Here is a 19,147-nt window from a genome sequence, read left to right as displayed (position 1 = left end):
GTTCCTGGTGTAACTCTGGCGGTTGTTGTTGCCATCCTATACCGCAGGTGTGATGTTCGGATGTACCGATCCTGTGCAGATGTTACACGTGGTCTGCCACTGCGAGGACGATCGGATGATCAGCTGTCCATCCTGTCTCCCTGTAGCACTGTCTTATTTTAAACCCTTTACAATGCAGATCTGTGAAGTTATTTGGATTTTTACAAATTATCTTTGAGAGACAGTGTCCTGAAAAAGGGACATTTCTTTATTTGCTGAGTTTATTTGTCTAACTTTCTCCATAATCATGGTAACATCCACATTAATGTAGAAGTCTTTAGAAACGTATTCTTATTTACAATAAAAGTGACTCCAAAATGACAATACATTATTGTCATTTATTTATTCTATTTAGTACAAAATAATCTGAAACACACTCAAAACAAAACTGAAAATACATCCAATAAATGTGTGGAGTCACAAGCTTGATGTAGTCATTGCATGCTTGGAATATGGGACCAAATACTAAACTTTTAACTACTTTAATACAGAAATGAATTTGTCCCGATACTGTTGGGGGGGACTAGGCACAGAAAGTGCTGCAATTGATGAAAATGCCCTCAAATTAAAGCTGACTGTCTGCACTTTTAGTCTCACGTAATAACCTCCCATTGTATAATTTCAAATCCAAAGTGCTGGAGTAGAGAGCCAAAACAACAAAACATGTCACTGTCCCAATACTTTTGGAGCTCAATGTGTTCAGTGTACATGTAAAGGACATTCCATAGTAGTGTGTCAGCTGAATGTGTGTTTTTTACAGGTAACCCAGATTCACTGAAAGTGAAACAAGAGGATCCAATCACTGTGGAGAATGGAACTTCGGTTAGCTTTGATGTGGAGGTCCATGACGTAGCAGGAAACGTCACAGCTCACCCCAAATTGATCATCAGCTGCCAGGTAAAATCAGACTAGACCCTGACTCTGGAGGTATATACTCAAGTCAAAAGCAGAGGAATTGCACAACTGCAATTTCTATCCCCATCACTAACTTGGCATGCCTATGGCTTCTTCCAGTTCAGTTAAACATTTTCTGAAATCTTAAGTTCCATCTAGTGTTTGGTGTTTCCATGCTCATACATTTGAATGAAGTACAATAGGCATTTTGATGTCTTCAAAGGCACCAAGTAGCATCAACTTCTCGTAAGGCCAAAACGAGCACCCTGAGAATGTTGTCAGACTTGGACCTGCAGCCTGCGGGAGCTGTGTGTACTAGTTCTGCCTCCAAGTTTCTCAGCAGTTGGCTAATGAAAACCACTGGCTCCAGTAGAACAGACGTTCCCTCTTCAGGAAACAAACTAATATAAAGGGAGAGGCGGGCTTGTCCCTCTGCCAGAACACTATTTCAACTCTTTAGGGTTGAGTAAGAGGGTGTGTCACTGTCCCAGAGAGTATGTGCAATTTAGGGCCACTCTCCATACAGCAGGTTACCAGAGTTGTATTCATTAGTGCATACCATAGCAAAATGTTTTGCAATGGAAAACAAGTGTTTCTTATTGGACAAAGTAGTCCCTCCCCTATTTGATCGTTGCGTTCCTTGTGAATACGATCCAGCTCTTTGACAGAATATCTACCAGTAGGATAGAATCCATGAATGATATCTGGCTTGTGGACTTCTGATGGGCCATCTGGACATCTCCCAAGTGAGGGGGCTCTAGGAGGCAGATCTCACCTACGGGAATACTTTTGTGACTTTTAAAATCTGATCACAACCCATAAATTAGCACATGCTTCTGAATTGCTTCAATTTATCAACACATTGCTGTTCTGGAGATTAAGTCATGCTGGATTGAGTGTAGGAATTAGTCTCCTCCTTCAGGAAAGGCTTTAACTGCTGTGTCAGCCTTTGAAGTTGAGGCAGCTGTATTACCCTGGTGGTGCCATTGGTCCACATGTCTCCATCCCTTTCCTTTCTCACTAAGATAAAGAGGAGTTCAATGTTTGCCAACAGTGCCCACTGGGCCTGATAGAATGTCATCTATGCCACTCTTCCCTTCCAGATGAGTGCATAAAAGCGACTGTTGCCCAATGGCAGGAAAGGAATGCGTTTTTGTATACAGTGCATCCGGGGAAAGTATTCCGACCCCTTGATTTCCCCCCCCATTTTGTTTTCTTGCAGCCTTTAAAATGGATTAAATAGTTTTTTTTTTCCCCTCATCAAGCTACACACAATACCCGATAATGACAAAGTGAAGGCAGGTTTTTAGAAATGTTAGCCAATTTGATAAAAATAAAAAAAAAATTAAATCCATATTTACATAAGTATTCAAACCCTTTGTTATGAGACTCGAAATTTAGCTCCGGTGCATCCTGTTTCCATTGATCATCCTTAATGTTTCTACAACTTGATTGTAGTCCACCTGTGGTAATTTAAATTGATTGGACATTATTTGGAGATCACACACCTGTCTATATAAGGTCCCACAGTTGACAATGCATGTCAGAGCAAAAACCAAGCCATGGGGTCGAAGGAATTGCCGGTAGAGCTCCGCGACAGGATTGTGTCGAGGCACAAATCTGGGGAAGGGTACCGAAAAATGTCTACAGCACTGAAGGTCCCCATGAACACAGTGGCCCTCCATCATTCTTAACTGGAAGAAGTTTGGAACCACCAAGACTGTTCCTAGAGCTTGGCCGCCCAGCCAAACTGAGCAAACGGGGGAGGAGGGCCTTGGTCAGGGAGGTGACCAAGAACCCGATGGTCACTCTGACGGAGCTCCAGAGTTCCTCTGTGGAGATGTTAAAAACTGTCAGAAGGACAACCATCTCTGCAGCACTCCACCAATCAGATCTTTATGATAGTGGCCAGACTGAGGCCACTCCTCCGTAAAAGGCACATGACAACCCCCTTGGATTTTGCCAAAAGGCACATAAAGGACTGACCATGAGAAACAAACAAGATTCTTTGGTCTGATAAAACCAAGATTGATCTCTTTGGCCTGAATGCCAAGGGTCACGTCTAGAGGAAACCTGGCACCATCCCTACGGTGAAGCATGGTGGTGGTGGCAACATGCTGTGGGGATTTTGAATGGTGCAAAGTACAGAGATCCTTGATGGAAACCTGCTCCAGAGCACTCAGGACCTCCGACTGGGGTGAATGTTCACCTTCCAACAGGACAATGATGCTAAGAACACAGCCAGGACAACAGAGGGAGTGGCTTCGGGACAAGTCTCGGAATGTCCTTGTGTTCCAGCCAGAGCCCGGACTTGAACCCGATGGAACATCTCTGGAGAGACCTGAAAATAGCTGTGCAGCGACGCTCCCCATCCAACCTGACCGAGCTTGAGAGAATGGAAAAACTTCCCAAATACAGGTGTGCCAAGCTTGTAGCGTCGTACCCAAGAAGATTCGGCTGTAATCACTGCCAAAGGTGCTTCAACGAAGTACTGAGTAAAGGATCTGAGTACTTATGTAAATGTGATATTTCAGTTTTATATTTAATAAGTTAGCAAAAATGTCTAACCCTGTTTTGCTTTGTCATTATGGGGTATTTTTTGTAGATTGACTAGTCCCCCCTCAATGTTAGAATAATGCTGTAACCTAACAAAATGTGGGAAAAGTCAATGGTCCGATTTACTTTCTGAAGGCATTGTATATACCATCCATGACTCAGGCTTAAAAATCCTTCTGTAACCAGTCTCCTCCCCTTCATCTACACTGGTTTGAAGTGCATTTAACAGGTGACCTCAATAAGGTATCATAGCTTTCTCCTGGTCAGTTATGGAAAGAGCAGGTGTTCCTAATACTTTGTATACTCTGTGTATATTTTAGTCCTGGAAATCAGTGAGTTGCTTGACAATGTTTCACTGTTTGTTAGCAGTGCCCACTGGGCCTGATTTTTTAAAATGTCTTTATATAGACAACCTCCGCCTTCTGGAGTAACTCTTTCCTTCTAGATGCATAAAGAGACTGTTGCCCAATAGAATGAATGTGGTTTTAAAAAAAAAAATGGAGTCCTGGAAGTCAACGTGTTGGCTTGACAATAATAAAATATATTTGTGCGGTATGTATCTTTCTGTGGGGTCTCAGTTGCAGGGGATCCCTGGTTCGTCATCCATGGTGGCTGTAGACTGCAGTAACACAGGAGCCGGGACCCTGGTGCTAAAACCAATCACCTTCAAAAACATTGCGGGAGACCAGACTGTTAAAGCTACATTTGATATTCCCGTAAGTAATTGTTTGTCATCTATTAAGACCTCCCCTTTGTTTCACCTAAAACTTCTTAACGTCTCCTTTCAACTTATTTCGCCCCCTCCATGGAGCTCAATGATAGAAAAAAGAAGCTCCTGCACACTGCCATTTTTTTCACTGCTTCATAAGGTTTTGTTTTTCAGTCATATATTATTTGGGGCTTTTAAAATATTCAGTGTAAAAACATAACACGAATACATCTTGTCAAGTGAAATGATACATGTTCATTCATCCCTTCTTACCCATCAGAGTCAGAAGAGTGTAGCTCCAGTCCAGAGGGATCTGAGGGTTGTCCCCAGCACCCGTGTGTCACGTCTCGAGGTGTACAGTCAGGAGGACGAGGACAGCCTGGTGGACTCCATGGTGCTTAGGGACAAGGAAAAGATAGACTGGACTGCAGGGGACCTCCTGGAGAACCTCCATTATAGACTGTATGATGAGAGAGGCAGGGTGGTCCCTCTGTCTGAGGAGATGGCCCGGAGGATCAAGGTAATGATGACACCACCCTGACCGTGTATGAATTAGGGCTGGGGATGACCAGGGACCTCACGATACGGTATTATCACGTTACTTAGGTGCAGATACGATTTATGTATTGCAATTCGACATTCCAAACATACTGCTCACCATATGTCTGCTGCAGAGGGACAACCGAGGGCCATAAGAAAACACGTTCTGATCAGTCATGGAAATAAGTGCTGAAAACATTGTCTCACTGTTTAAAAAGACGGAGAACAAATATGAAGGACAAATACTGGCATTTTGATGGAGGTACAGCTGACTAGAGCATATGAATGAGGGGGCATCTGATTCTAGATCAGCATTCCTCCTCTGAGATGCTTTATGAATACGGGGCCCAGGAGTCCTGCATTAGAGTTGACATGGATATTAGATCAGTATTGATGCTTCTAGCAGCCTGTTGTCTGAGACTCCCCTGTTTGTCTGTTGTGACTGTGTCAGGTGAACTGGGCGGCTGACGTGAGTGTGGAGGAGCTGGCCCAGGGGAAGCTGCCCAACGTGCCGGTCCCGACGCTGGTGAAGGAGGAGCACTTCTACCAGGTCTCCTACATGGAGGAGCTGGTGTCTGTCGACACCTCCTTCACTATAGTGTAAGTCATCTGCTCAAACATGGGTAGAAAGATCTTGCACTCAAGCAACTTTTTTTTTTTTATATATATTTTTTGGGGGGGATGAGGCAAAGATTTTTGCCTCGTGGTGAAAAGATACAAAGTAGACAATGTTAATATGCTTATAGTGGTAGCAACAAAAATTCATTTTGATTGCGCTTATCATATCAGTGGGGCGGGCCTGTTTTTGATTGGCTATGTGTTTGTTTTAGGCCCCGCCCCGATGAGCCGAAACACATGAAGGCCACCCTGAGCGAGTCGACCGTGAGGATGGGAGAGGTCCTATCAGGAAAGATCTGTGAGTCTGGAGCCATCAACAGTTGACTCTCTTGACACCTAATTCACATTTAAACACTTCTTCTTGATTACCTTCCAAATGAGAAACCGGTCATCCCCTTTCCCAGTCTTACAGCTTACAGACCAGTATGGTAATAAAACTCAGATGCTGACCGCGACCTGTGTCGACTCTCTCGCCGTGGATGCCGAGGGTCTTGACAAAGCATCCCTGGTCTTTACCTGGCAGGTACATTGAATAAATCCAAGTGATTTTGTAATGTTATCATCATTGAGAATTTTTGCTGAAAGTATAATTTGCGTCAAAACATCCCATATTGTCCTTAAAGCTACAGTCTGTGAATTGGAAAAATAACATAAAACGAAATGTCCATTACGCCGTTGTGTTGTAACCAGGAGAGCACCCACTCCATGTTAGTGACAGGGGTGCGGTTCAACCCTGGGTTCCCAGGCATCAGAGAGCTGAATTTCACCTGGAGGGACTTTGCGGAGCATGTGACAATTAAATTGACGGCTGGGGTCCCTGCACAGCTCAAACTAGTGGACGGACCACAAGAGGTGGGCATTAAGTTAAGGGCCAAGACACTCTTGACCGCGTCAGTGTTGCCATTTTGTGAAGCAACCACTGAGTTTTGGTACATATTGGTCATGGCTGTCCTCTCTCCCTAACTAACTGTCATCCGTGTGTTGCGTCATTACCTCAGCCCCTGCAGGTACTGAATGAGCAGGGCATCCAGACGCCCTTCCTCCTCCAGCTGTTTGACGAGTGGGGGAACCCCTCTCCTGACCAGAGGGTTGTGGTGACACTGAAGACTTCCACTCCAGCTCTAAAGGTCAGCCACTCTCCCCTCAACGAATGTAAAGGGGACATGGGGATTCTATAAGCTATTGGGTAGCTTATCTTCTTGATAAGAAATTGAAAAGTCTTTTGTTTTTCAGGTGAAGTCACCTGTTAATTCACAACCGATAGACAAAGATGGAAAAGCCAGTTTCGTAGTGGACCATGTGAGCGGTCCAAAGTAAGTTCCTAACCCTATAATTCCTAACCACTTGCCATAATGACCCTGCAACCATATATTATTGGAGGGCCGTGTTCAACCCCTGTTGGTCTCCCAGGGGGGAGTATGCGCTGGAGTTCAGAGGGTCCTTCAACAAGAAGCCCATCCACGGTCCAGCCGTAAAGCTTACCATTATCCCCGATCCTAACAAACCTGTCAAACTGGTGGTGGAGTACAACACAAACTCAGTGTTTCCTGCTGGAGGCACCCTCACAGGTCTGTACCTCTGTCTGTGGCGCCGCCTGTGTGTCTGCGGCTTCTGTGTCAGCTGACCTGTCATGGTGGTCTTTGTGTGGGTCCAGTGTTTTCAGTGTCTGTGGTGTCGGAGGAGGGCAGCACCATCAAGAACCTCAACCCTGCCAACATGTCCATGCTGTTGTGGAAGGGAGAGTCGTCAGGGACGTCAAGGCCCCCCTCAGGGGTGAGTTACGGGACACCCAGGGTGCATCCCAAATGGCACCCTATTGCCTATATAGTGCAGAGCCCTAAAGTAGTGCACTATAAAGGCAATTCAGTGCCATTTGGGACTGAGACCCAAAGGGACGAATGAACTTTAACAGACTTTGGCTGTCACACAAGGACACAACTTTTCACATTACTTGTAAAAAAATATATATACAAACACTACCGTTCAAACGTTTGGTGTCACTGAGAAATGTCCTTGTTTTTGAAATAAAAGCAATTTTTTGGGGGGCCAATTTAAATTAACATCAAATTGATCAGAAATACAGTGTAGACATTGTTAATGTTGTAAATGACTATTGTAGCTGGAAATGGCAGATTTTTTAAATGGAATATCTACAGAGGCCCATTATCAGTAATCATCACGCCTGTGTGCCAATGGCACATTGTGTTAGCTAATCCAAGTTATTCATTTTTAAAAGGCTAATTTATCATTAGAAAACCCTTTTGCAATTGTTAGCACAGTTGAAAACTGTTTTGCTCATTAAAGAAGCAATAAAACTGGCCTTTAGTCTAGTTGAGTGTCTGAAGCATCAGCATTTGTGGGTTCAATTACAGGCTCAAAATGGACAAAAATATAGACTTTTCTTCTGAAACTCTATTCTTGCTCTGAGAAATGAAGGTTATTCTATGTGAGAAATTGCCAAGAAACTGAAGATCTCGTACAACACTGTACTACTCCCTTCACAAAACAGCGCAAACTGTTTCTAACCAGAATAGAAAGAGGAGTTTAAATGATAAACTTGGATTAGCTAACACAACATGATGGAACACCGGCGTGATGGTTGCTGATAATGGGCCTATGTAAATAATCCATAAAAAATCAGCCGTTTCCAGCTGCAATAGTCATTTACAACATTAACAATGTCTATGAGTATTTATGATCATTTTGATGTTAATGGACATAAAAACAAAGACATTTCTAAGTGACCCCAAACTTTTGAATGTGTGTACATACATGCGTACATACGTACATAAAAAGGGATGGCAATAAAGAATACTCATTGTGTTCATGCTTTTTTTTAAAGGCTGCCCAACTGAAATGCAGCAAACCCATGGAAGACGAAAAGGCGAACAGTTTTCACTTCAGGTAACCAATAGTTTTATTTTCGTACCCAGCTTGTGCTGGGTAATTGTAGTACTGAGATGGGTATTTCCTCTCCTGCCTAAAATGGCTCTATTAGAGAGACACACTACAAATTGCAAAGCAAGCGGGTGGCCGCGGTGTTAGTAATCACCTGATGGGTGGCAATTTGAACATTGAATTATTGGGAAATGAACATATAATGGTAACTGATATTCTGGTCAGAGGTGATGGCCACTTCATGGTGTATCAACACAAATATTGTTTTATTTTTTATTAACCTTTATTCAACACACAAAGGTAGTCCTGTGATGTTTATGTAAAATGATTCATTTTCATCTAACAGAGACAAAGTCATCCCAGACCATGTCGGGAAGTACACCATCCAGTTTGTGCTGTGTGTTGACAAGACTAAAGGGCTGTGGAGTCACCAGGTGAGTTCAACTTCAACCAGATGGCTTAGAGCCATAAACCCACTCCTCACAGACAACTAATTTCCAGACACCCCCAACTGACTTTGAGTGAAACACGTACACGTGGATATGGTCTCTGCTCTCCAAATTGGTCTCCTGTTAATCTTATGTAGAAGAAATGTCTTTCATGTCCAGTGGCTGTATGTCCATAGGTCTGTATGTCCAAAGGCCCCATAGGTCATTATTTTGTGCTACTTGTAGAACTATGATAATCACTTCTCTCTCTTTCTTGCCCTTGCCTAGTATGTCATAAATGTTGTACCCAACGATCCTGTCAAATTGGCCCCAGACCTGCAGCCACCAACCCCAGTGGTGGTTAACAACAACGTCCTTGACAGTCGGACTCTGGTGGAGGACATGTCTCTGAAATTAATGGTGAGATGATTAGATCCTCTGGCCAACAATTGTCATGAATCACTAAACATAGGATTAGTGAAGGGGAAAAAGCCAACTTGACTAAGCAATAGAGCAAAACAAAGCATGGTTGCATGGTTAAAATGTTCTATCATTTTTGGTGACCAAGCTTAACTGAGGCCATATACAGTGTCTTCGGAAAGTATTCAGACCCCTTGACTTTTTCCACATTTTGTTACGTTGCAGCCTTATTCTAAAATGCATTTTTTTTAAATGTATTATCCTCAGCAATCTATACACAATACCCCATAATGACAATTTGTTTTACAGATTTATTAAAAATAAAGAACTGAAATACCTTTACATTAGTATTCAGACCCTTTGCTATGACACTCAGTTGAGCTCTGGTGCATCATGTTTCCATTGATCATCCTTGAGATGTTTCTACAACTTGGTTGGAGTCCACCTGTGGTAAATTCAATTGATTGGACATGATTTGGAAAGGCACACGCCTGTATATAAAAGGTCCCACAGTTGACAGTGCATTTCAGAGCAAAAACAAAGCCATGAGGTCGAAGGATTTGTCCCTAGAGCTCCGAGACAGGATTGTGTCGTGGCACAGATCTGGGGAAAGGTACCCAACATTTATGCAGCATTGAAGGTCCCCAAGAACACAGTGGCCTCTATTCTTAACTGGAAGAAGTTTGGAACCCCCAAGACTTCCTAGAGCTGGCCGCCCGGGCCACACTGAACAATTGGGGGAAAGGATCTTGGTCAGGGCGGTGACCAAGAACCCAATGGTAACTCTGACAGAGTTTCTCTGTGGAGATGGGAGAAGGACAACCATCTCTGCAGCACTCCACCAATCAGGCCTTTATGGTAGAGTGGCCAGACTGAAGCCACTCCTCAGTAAAAGGCACATGACTGCCCACTTGGAGTTTGGCAAAAGGCCCCTAAAGACTCTCAGACAATGAGAAACAAGATTCTGTGGTCTGATGAAACCAAGATTGAACTCTTTGTCCTGAATGCCAAGCGTCATGTCTGTAGGAAACCTGGCACCATTCCTACAGTGAAGCATGGTGGTGGCAGCATCATGCTGTGGGGATGTGTTTCAGTGGCAGGGACTGGAAGACTAGTCAGGATTGAGGCAAAGATAAGCAGAGCAAAGTACATTGATATCCTTGATGAAAACCTGCTCCAGAGCTCGCAGGACCTCAGACTGGGGTGAAGGTTCACCTTCCAACAGGACAACGACCATAAGCACACAGCCAAGACGGCACAGGAGGGGCTTCAGGACAAGTCTCTGAATGTCCTTGAGTGGCCCAGCCAGAGCCTGGACTTGAACCTGATCAAACATCTCTGGAGAGACCTGAAAATAGCTGTGCAGCAACGCTCTGCATCCAACCTGACCGAGCTTGAGGGTCTGCAGAGAAGAATGGGCGAAACGCCCCAAATACAGATGTGCCAATCTTGTAGCGTCATACCCTCTATGCTGTAATCACTGCCAAAGGTCCTTCAACAAAATAGTGAGTAAAGGGTCTGAATACTTATGGAAATGTGATATGTATATACACTGCTCAAATAAAATAAAGGGAACACTAAAATAACACATCCTAGATCTGAATGAATGAAATATTCTTATTAAATACTTTTTTCTTTACATAGTTGAAGGTGCTGACAACAAAATCACACAAATTATCAATGGAAATCAAATTTATCAACCCATGGAGGTCTGTATTTGGAGTCTCACTCAAAATTAAAGTGGAAAACCACACTACAGGCTGATCCAACTTTGATGTGTAATGTCCTTAAAACAAGTCAAAATGAGGCTCAGTAGTGTGTGTGGCCTCCACGTGCCTGTATGACCTCCCTACAACGCCTGGGCATGCTCCTCATGAGGTGGCGGATGGTCTCCTGAGGGATCTCCTCCCAGACCTGGACTAAAGCATCCGCCAACTCCTGGACAGTCTGTGGTGCAACGTGGCGTTGGTGGATGGAGCGAAACATGATGTCTCAGATGTGCTCAATTGGATTCAGGTCTGGGGAACGGGCGGGCCAGTCCATAGCATCAATGCCTTCCTCTTGCAGGAACTGCAGACACACTCCAGCCACATGAGGTCTAGGATTGTCTTGCATTAGGAGGAACCCAGGGCCACCGCACCAGCATATGGTCTCACAGGAGGTCTGAGGATCTCATCTCGGTACCTAATGGCAGTCAGGCTACCTCTTGCGAGCACATTGAGGGCGGCCCACCAAAGAAATGCCACCCCACACCATGACTGACCCACCGCCAAACCGGTCATGCTGGAGGATGTTGCAGGCAGCAGAACGTTCTCCATGGCGCCTCCAGACTCTGTCACGTCTGTCACATGTGCTCCGTGTGAACCTGCTTTCATCTGTGAAGAGCACAGTGGCGAATTTGCCAATCTTGGTGTTCTCTGGCAAATGCCAAACGTCCTGCACGGTGTTGGGCTGTAAGCACAACCCCCACCTGTGGACGTCGGGCCCCCATACCACCCTCATGGAGTCTGTTTCTGACACATGCACATTTGTGGCATGCTGGAGGTCATTTTGCAGGGCTCTGGCAGTGCTCCTCCTTGCAAAAAGGCAGAGGTAGCGGTTCTGCTGCTGGGTTGTTGCCCTCCTACGGTCTCCTCCACGTCTCCTGATGTACTGGCCTGTCTCCTGATGTACTGGCCTGTCTCCCACCTTCATGCTCTGGACACTACGCTGACAGACACAGCAAACCTTCTTGCCACAGCTCGCATTGATGTGCCATCCAGGATGAGCTGCACTACCTGAGCCACTTGTGTGGGTTGTAGACTCCGTCTCATGCTACCACTAGAGTGAAAGCACCACCAGCATTCAAAAGTGACCAGAACATCAGCCAGGAAGCATAGGAACTGAGAGGTGGTCTGTGGTCACCACCTGTAGAACCACTCCTTTATTGGGGGTGTCTTGCTAATTGCCTATAATTTCCACCTGTTGTCTATTCCATTTGCACAACAGCATGTGAAATTTATTGTCAATCAGTGTTGCTTCCTAAGTGGACAGTTTGATTTCACAGAAGTGTGATTGACCTAGAGTTACATTGTGTTGTTTAAGTGTTCCCTTTATTTTTTTGAGCAGTGTATTTAAATTGAATCAATTTTAGAATAAGGCTGTAACATAAAATGTGGAAAAAGTCAAGGGGTCTGAATACTTTACGAAGGCACTGTAAATAGAATCACTAGAAAGGAAATAGAACCTCTGACCATGGAAATTTGACATCGTTGACTTGAATAGTTATCCTCGATTTTATTCATGTGCCATGTATGGCTTTAAAATTTTATGTGTGCTTGTTTTTTTTAAATGGTCGAATTAATCAACTAAACTAGGGGTTCCCATTCTAGTGATAATATTTCTGTGGCTGATGGTTTGTGTTGCTTCCCTCCAGGATATGTATAATAACTCAGCGGGGCTGGAGCTGAGTGGGAAAGTGGTGGTGACCATTAAGAGCTCCAAAGGCTCCAGTGACAAAAATCTGCCTCTCTTTGAGGGCAAAGTCAAGAGCCTGCAGTTTAGCTTGGCTAATGGAGAGGCCCAAATCACTGTGAGTGGGGTGGTGGTGCATTTGTAGAACATATTTGTGTGCTAACCATAAGTTTGCATTGCATATAGATATTGTATTCATGTTTTTTTGAAAACGCACAATATTTTAACCTCTCTCTCCTCTCCCCCTTCTAGAATCTGTTCATCATGGAGAACAGTCCTGGTCAGGATGGGAATGAGTACGTCTTGCTCTTCAGACCTTCGGTCCCAGGGTATGGCCCCAAAAATCCCCTGGCAGCGTTTGAGCTTCCCTTCCGCTTCTACAACGGTTAGGTCATACGTTTTCATTTTTAAATTGTGACATCATGTCAATATCAGTGTCATTTTAATAGCATAATTTTTCATCTAAAAGTGGTTGACACACTGATCATGAGTGTCCAGCCATCTTAAAGGGACATTTCACTTGTAATAACAATTCAGACCTCAAAAGTAGACTGTTAAGAAATGTCCACATTCTAGGCCATCTGTTTTGGCGATCCAGCTACGTGTCTCAATCACAAATGAATGGAAAAGATGAGCACTATCTCAATTCCTGAATGTATTTGATGTTTGTCTTTTCCATTCGTGTTTGATGGAGGCATACAGCTGACTCGACACAACCTATGCCTAGGAATGTGGATTCAGCCTAACATTAGACTACTTTTGAGATCGGAAAATGTAAGGGAAGTTTAGATTTGAAAGTGTAATGTCCCTTTAAAGGCCAGTCTCTTGGCTCCTGGAGCAGTGTGTGTCAGGTGATCCTGACTGTCTTCCTGTCCATTACTAGATGTGGAAAACAGGAAGCAGATGTCTGAATTGACCAAGAAGAAGGACCAGCTCAAACAGACCGTTGATATCTACAGGAGTCTGTTTGACACCAACAGGCAACTCATCACTGAGCTCAGTAGTAGGTGTTGCATTTCAAACGTGTTACAAAACTGGTTGTTTGGATGCTGATTGAACGAGCAGTTCCAAGCCACGGTGTATACAAATAAAATAAAAAGGCACACGAGGCAGTGCTGTATCGTGAACACAGTCAAATGCCGTTGTTCAGCCCGACGCGATAGCAAGTTTTATAATCATGGACATATCCAAGTAAATGCCCGTAGGGAAAAAATGAAAATGCAGCTAGTGAACTATCAATCCATGTTCAATGTTTGACGTGACTGAGATAGCTGAAGTTGACTGGCTAGCTAGCAAGTGATAAGAACGTTGTCCAACCTGCGTAGCGACCATTTTGTTTAGAGCAGACGACCAGTCCTTTTGCATAGCAACTATCCAAAAATAATGAAAGTCTGGGGCACGTGGTTGCCAAACTGTCAATGTTTTAAACATTTGTCTTGCTTCAGATCAGGTGCGCAACGCCACCAACAAGGAGAGTCACTTGAAATCCGAGCTCGGGAAGAATGGCATGGCTGTAGCACAACTGTCGTCTGTGAGTATTGGATTATACCCACATTCTCCCACTCACAAAGACCACAGATACTCAACCCCCCCTTCCACAAGACTGTCATTGTGCTATGCATGATGCGTGCACTCTGAAGTTGAAATGTTTGATGGCTGTTTCTACAGATCCCAGCGATCGACAAAGTCATCGGTCAGAAGACGGCTGACGCGGAGAAGATGAAACTCCAGACACGGAGAGTCTGCGCCATGCCCGATCCCTTCAGGGGCAACCTTGACGTCCTGGGAAAAGTAAAACCGACAAACACATTTTACTCTGTCTGGCTCCCAAATGGCACCCTATTCCCCATCATGTGCCATTTTGGGAACCGGACCCTGTCTCTGCAGCTTTCTTATGCTTCGAGCCGAAGTAGTGGTTAATTGGTGAAGGACGGTATGTGGTGTGTAACTCAGAATCTCACCCACTGTCTCTGATGCAGATTGGCCACCTGGCGCTGGTGGAGGACGACGACGTGGCCACGGTCATCTCCTGGCACCTCTTGGGGGACATTGACTGTGTGGTCACCATGACAACGGTGGCGGCACGGAAGATCTATGACGACACCCAGGGGAAGCAGCAGGTCATGCCCCTGGACACGGTGTTCTGGAGGAAGAACAGCAGCAGGTGAACACACGCACACCTTTACACTCTAAACAACATGCAATTGTTCCTTCCTTTCCAGTAGTTGGCTTCCTACAGTTTTTAGTCTGGGACCTGTGTCATGTGAGGTTCTTTGAGCTCTGTTTCATTATTCTCAAAGGTGTTCATGCTTTTGTGGGCTGTACTTGTTTCTTTTCCAGACCCTTGCCCCATATAAGGAACGGTCAGGACAGCTTTCGTCCCATTGGGAACCCTGTGTTTGCCCGAGACCTCCTCATTTTCCCAGAGAATGCAGAGAAGTGCCACATAGGTGAGTTAGTCTTCTTCAGAATTTCTCCTTGGGTCAAATATTCCTCCCCCCCTTAAATGTAATTGTCTAGTTGTGCCTAAGCATGCGTGGTTTCTGTTTCTGTGCAGTTCCAGAAGCTTTTGTCTCTTCATTCCTGGTCTCCATGTTTATCAAGTGTCTCAGACTTGTGATCTAGGATCAGTTTAGCCTTTTCAATCATAATGAATAAGATGATATGGAGAGCAGGGGCCTGATCCTAGATCAGCACTCTTACTCTGAGTTGTGTGTTTGTGGTTGTTAGGGTAGTTCCTCCCCTGGCCCTTCGCTCTCTCTCTCACCCGCCTGCGTTTGGGGGCTAAACGGTTCCAGACGGAACCCCAGGCTCTTACCTCACGGGGCAGTTATGGCATCCCTCCCTGGGGGGGGCTCTGCTACTGGAGCTGAAATTGGACCCCAGCCTTTCACTATAAAAATTATTATACATCATGATGCTGTTTTGTGTAATTTAAAGGATTGTCATCATGCATGTTTAAACTTTTGTTATTTTTCCTCTTAGATTTCTGTATTTCCAGATTTGGGATTGATTTCATAATGAGGGCTCTTGGAACAGTTTTACGTTCTTTCTTTACATGTTATGCTTCTCTCGGGCTTCCGCTTATAAGAGGTTTTTGTCAGGGCATGAAATATACTGAAATGGTTAAAACCTTTTTAAAGAAGAAAAGGAGAGCCGCACACTCTAGGAGCTCAGATGCAATAATTGAATATCCTAATAACCAACAGAACTTCAACATAACTTTTTTTATTAAGTGTTCTATTCCGCTAGCCAGCACCTCACCTAAACAGGTGTGCGTTTTTTCCCGCCTCCAGATAAAAACCTTTTAAGAACCTGAGTTTATTTACCCTCTGTAGAAGCAGTTGTATGATATCATACACCCCCCTGTCTTTAGCCAAATAATGGAACATGTTTCAGTAAAAGTAGGAGCTTTAGTGATCCGTTTCAGGTAATACTCTGGTAGTAGTTTGGTGAATACGTATGTAACTAGCCTTTAAATAATAATCTCTTGTTTCCCTGCAGTGTTCGGCAACCTCCTTGGAGACACCATTTTGACGGATGACCTGGACTCTGCTAACCACTACAGGAAGGGGGTGAGTCAGGCCAGGCATGCTGCCTTAACCAAGCCATCTGTAACACCCTGGCCAATTAGTGTTCTAGTTTAAAGCCTTTGCCTGGGAGATCTGGGGTGTATTCATTAGTGCACACTATAGCTAAATGTGTCTGGACAGTAACCGTTTTCAACAAACTAGTTTGTATTGCACAAATTCAGGGGTTTATTCATTTAGGCGGAGACCGCGGCAAACTTGCAAAACGTTTTGCAACTAAATATAAAAAATATGAGTTTGTTGGACAAATTTAGGTAGGTTGGTCCCTCAGTTTCAACCATATTCCCTATTTAGTACACTACTTTTGGCCCGGGCCCTGGTGGAAAGTAGTGTACTAAATAGGGAATAGTGCTCTATTTGTGAAGCAGGTCTAGTGTCTTTGTATGGGTGGTCCAGAAACCTGTCTTAAAGTCCAGTCAGTTTTGAGAATTGGGTCTGGTTGTTTTTTGTTTTGGCCAGGTGGTCCAGAGCAAGGTGCCATGCCCCACCCTCCTGACTCGGCAGGGCGATAGGATCCGCAGCAACGGCAAGTTTGGGGGCTTGCAGAACAAAGCCCCTCCAATAGAGAGACTGCGTGGCCAGGTGTTTGGCGCACCCCTCCCCAAGGACTACCACACCTTTATGGGCCAGATTGGTCAGTGACTGGATTTTACTTCTGTAACTGGATTTTTACTTTGTGCATTTCGTAGCATAGTATCATTCATATATATATATATAGATATAGATATATATATCTAGATAGATGTTTTTTATTTATTTAGAGTGTAAATGTACAAAGGCCTCCCGAGTGGCACAGTGATCTTAGGCACTGAATTGCAGTGCTAGCTGTGCCACTAGAGATTCTAGGTTCAAGTCCAGGCTCTGTCGCAGCGGGCCGCAACCGGGAGACCCATGGGGCAGCGCACAATTGGCCCAGCGGCATCTGGGTTAGAAGGTTTGACCGGCAGGGATTTCCTTGTCCCATCGCGCACTAGCGATTTCTTTGGCAGGCCGGGCGCAGTGCACGCTGACACGGTCGCCATGTGTACAGTATTTCTTCCGACACATTGGTGTGGCTGGCTTCCGGGTTAAGTGGGCATGTTGTGCTCTCACTCATGGCTCTCGGCCTTCGCCTCTCCCGAGTCTCATGGCTGCAACTCCCATACGGACAAGACTGTAAGTACCAATTGGATACCATGAAAAAGGGGTAAAAAAAAAATGCCTTTGCCCCTGTTTGCAGACCTGCTCCAGCAGTACCGGTTGGCCATGGAAAAGAGCAGACAGGTGCAGGAGGACTTTGATGGCCACATGCAATACCTGAAGTCACCTGAGATGGTGCAGAAAGAAGAGGAGATGGATGAGCAGGAGACTCAGCTCAAAGACATCGAGACAAAGCTTGGTACGTGTATATGATGAGGGGTACATTTTGACACTGATGATTTTTTTTTTTCAAATATTAAAGCACATTCCTCACACCCAAGGCCCTAAAGAGCATTGGTAGGTGACCCCTACATTATTTTCCTGTCGCTTTGTTTTAATCTGTGAGGGATTTACTTTGCTATTTTTTTTTTATGTGAAAGGTATGTTGTCGGTTGTGTTTTTGTACAGCCAGTACTCCAGTTCGGACGCCTTCCGCCATTGGGGTGAAACGGAGTCTTGACAAGGCCGGAGAATCGTCCGGTATGGTAACCAAGAGGACGAGGCGGAAGTTATTAAAACAAGACTATTGATTTCCCTTTTTTTTGAGCAACACAAATGTCCGTTTTCAATTCCATTTGACATGTACAGCAGAGTGTTGTATCATGTCTGAGTCTGAAGAGTTAGTCTCTTCACGCATTTTCATTCATTTGTTCAGCAGGTTGGTGTTTTTTTTTTACACATTTAAACGTAGATGGCAGCAATATGAAGTGATTAACTTTTTCTTTTTGTCCAGTTTACAATTAACTGTGTTTCGAGAGGGGAAGGTAGGTTTTGGACAATGTACAAAGATTATTTTATTTTTTTATTAAAAAAATATTTTTTAAATTGTTTATAAATGTGTTTTCACTTAGGAATTAGGTGTGTTTGTGAAAATTCTACAAGATATGTTTTGAATGAATCCGTATTTGGCTGACTGATGCTAAAGTGACCTCAAACTATAAAAATAAAGAGTCGCACACCATATATGAACTCACAGTAATTTATTGGGTAAATCACCAATGTTTCAGCATCACTGACTTCTTCAGGGTAATGTCATGAATGCATGAACCAGGTCATGTGGACGGTGTAATTAGTGCAACCAATGTTAATAGTGAGGGGTGTGTCGTGATTAAGTTAATTAGAATTGTGTGAAACTGTTAAGCAATAATTCATGGCATTTTAAAAAGTCCCCTTTTCAGGACCCTGTCTTTCAAAGATAATTTGTAAAAACCCAAAGAATTTCAGATCTTCATTGTAAAAGCTTTAAACACTGTTTCCCATGCTTGTTCAATGAACCATAAACAATTAATGAACATGCACCTGTGAAACGGTCGTTAAGACATTAACCGCTTACAGATGGTAGGCAATTAAGGTCACAGTTATGAAAACTTAGGACACTATAGAGGCCTTTCTACTGACTCTAAAAAACACAAATAAAGATGCCCAGGGTCCTTGCTCATCTGTGTGAACGTGCCTTAGGCATGCTGCAAGGACGCATGAGGACTGCAGATGTGGCCAGGGCAACAAATTGTAATGTCCGTACTGCGAGACGCCTAAGACACGGTACATCCGAACAACGTTCGGTACATCCGAACATCACACCTGCGGGACAGGTACAGGATGGCCACAACTGCCCGAGTTACACCAGGAGCGCACAATCCCTCCATCAGTGCTCAGACTGTCCTCAATAGTCTGGAATGAGGGCTTGTAGAGGCCTGTTGGTAGGCAGGTCTTCACCAGACCTCACTGGCAACAACGTCGCCTATGGGCACAAACCCACCGTCGCTGGACCAGACAGGATTAGCAAAAAGTACTCTTCACTGACAGGTCGTGGGTAAGTCTCA

General features: G+C 44.3%; 1 protein-coding gene across 1 annotated transcript in view; it reads left to right on the top strand.

The window, feature by feature from the left end:
• smchd1 (structural maintenance of chromosomes flexible hinge domain containing 1) overlaps positions 1-18,287 on the top strand; it is a 39,880-nt gene extending 21,593 nt beyond the window's left edge. The window contains exons 23-47 of the mRNA XM_029661435.2: positions 800-936; positions 4,068-4,205; positions 4,479-4,718; positions 5,190-5,338; positions 5,569-5,654; positions 5,761-5,879; positions 6,047-6,208; positions 6,355-6,483; positions 6,590-6,669; positions 6,767-6,924; positions 7,011-7,129; positions 8,199-8,260; positions 8,601-8,688; positions 8,971-9,102; positions 12,518-12,673; positions 12,808-12,940; positions 13,439-13,558; positions 14,001-14,086; positions 14,224-14,346; positions 14,535-14,719; positions 14,896-15,005; positions 16,060-16,130; positions 16,605-16,779; positions 17,365-17,523; positions 17,733-18,287. Coding sequence (XP_029517295.1) covers positions 800-936; positions 4,068-4,205; positions 4,479-4,718; positions 5,190-5,338; positions 5,569-5,654; positions 5,761-5,879; positions 6,047-6,208; positions 6,355-6,483; positions 6,590-6,669; positions 6,767-6,924; positions 7,011-7,129; positions 8,199-8,260; positions 8,601-8,688; positions 8,971-9,102; positions 12,518-12,673; positions 12,808-12,940; positions 13,439-13,558; positions 14,001-14,086; positions 14,224-14,346; positions 14,535-14,719; positions 14,896-15,005; positions 16,060-16,130; positions 16,605-16,779; positions 17,365-17,523; positions 17,733-17,854 — 3,239 coding nt within the window. The 3' untranslated portion in view covers positions 17,855-18,287. The remainder of the gene's footprint in view (positions 1-799; positions 937-4,067; positions 4,206-4,478; positions 4,719-5,189; positions 5,339-5,568; positions 5,655-5,760; positions 5,880-6,046; positions 6,209-6,354; positions 6,484-6,589; positions 6,670-6,766; positions 6,925-7,010; positions 7,130-8,198; positions 8,261-8,600; positions 8,689-8,970; positions 9,103-12,517; positions 12,674-12,807; positions 12,941-13,438; positions 13,559-14,000; positions 14,087-14,223; positions 14,347-14,534; positions 14,720-14,895; positions 15,006-16,059; positions 16,131-16,604; positions 16,780-17,364; positions 17,524-17,732) is intronic.
• Positions 18,288-19,147: the final 860 nt, after the last annotated feature.

The sequence above is a fragment of the Oncorhynchus nerka genome, linkage group LG6 (assembly GCF_034236695.1).
Source record: "Oncorhynchus nerka isolate Pitt River linkage group LG6, Oner_Uvic_2.0, whole genome shotgun sequence".
Taxonomy (NCBI): Eukaryota; Metazoa; Chordata; class Actinopteri; order Salmoniformes; family Salmonidae; genus Oncorhynchus; species Oncorhynchus nerka.
This window is presented reverse-complemented; position numbering and strand designations above follow the sequence as displayed.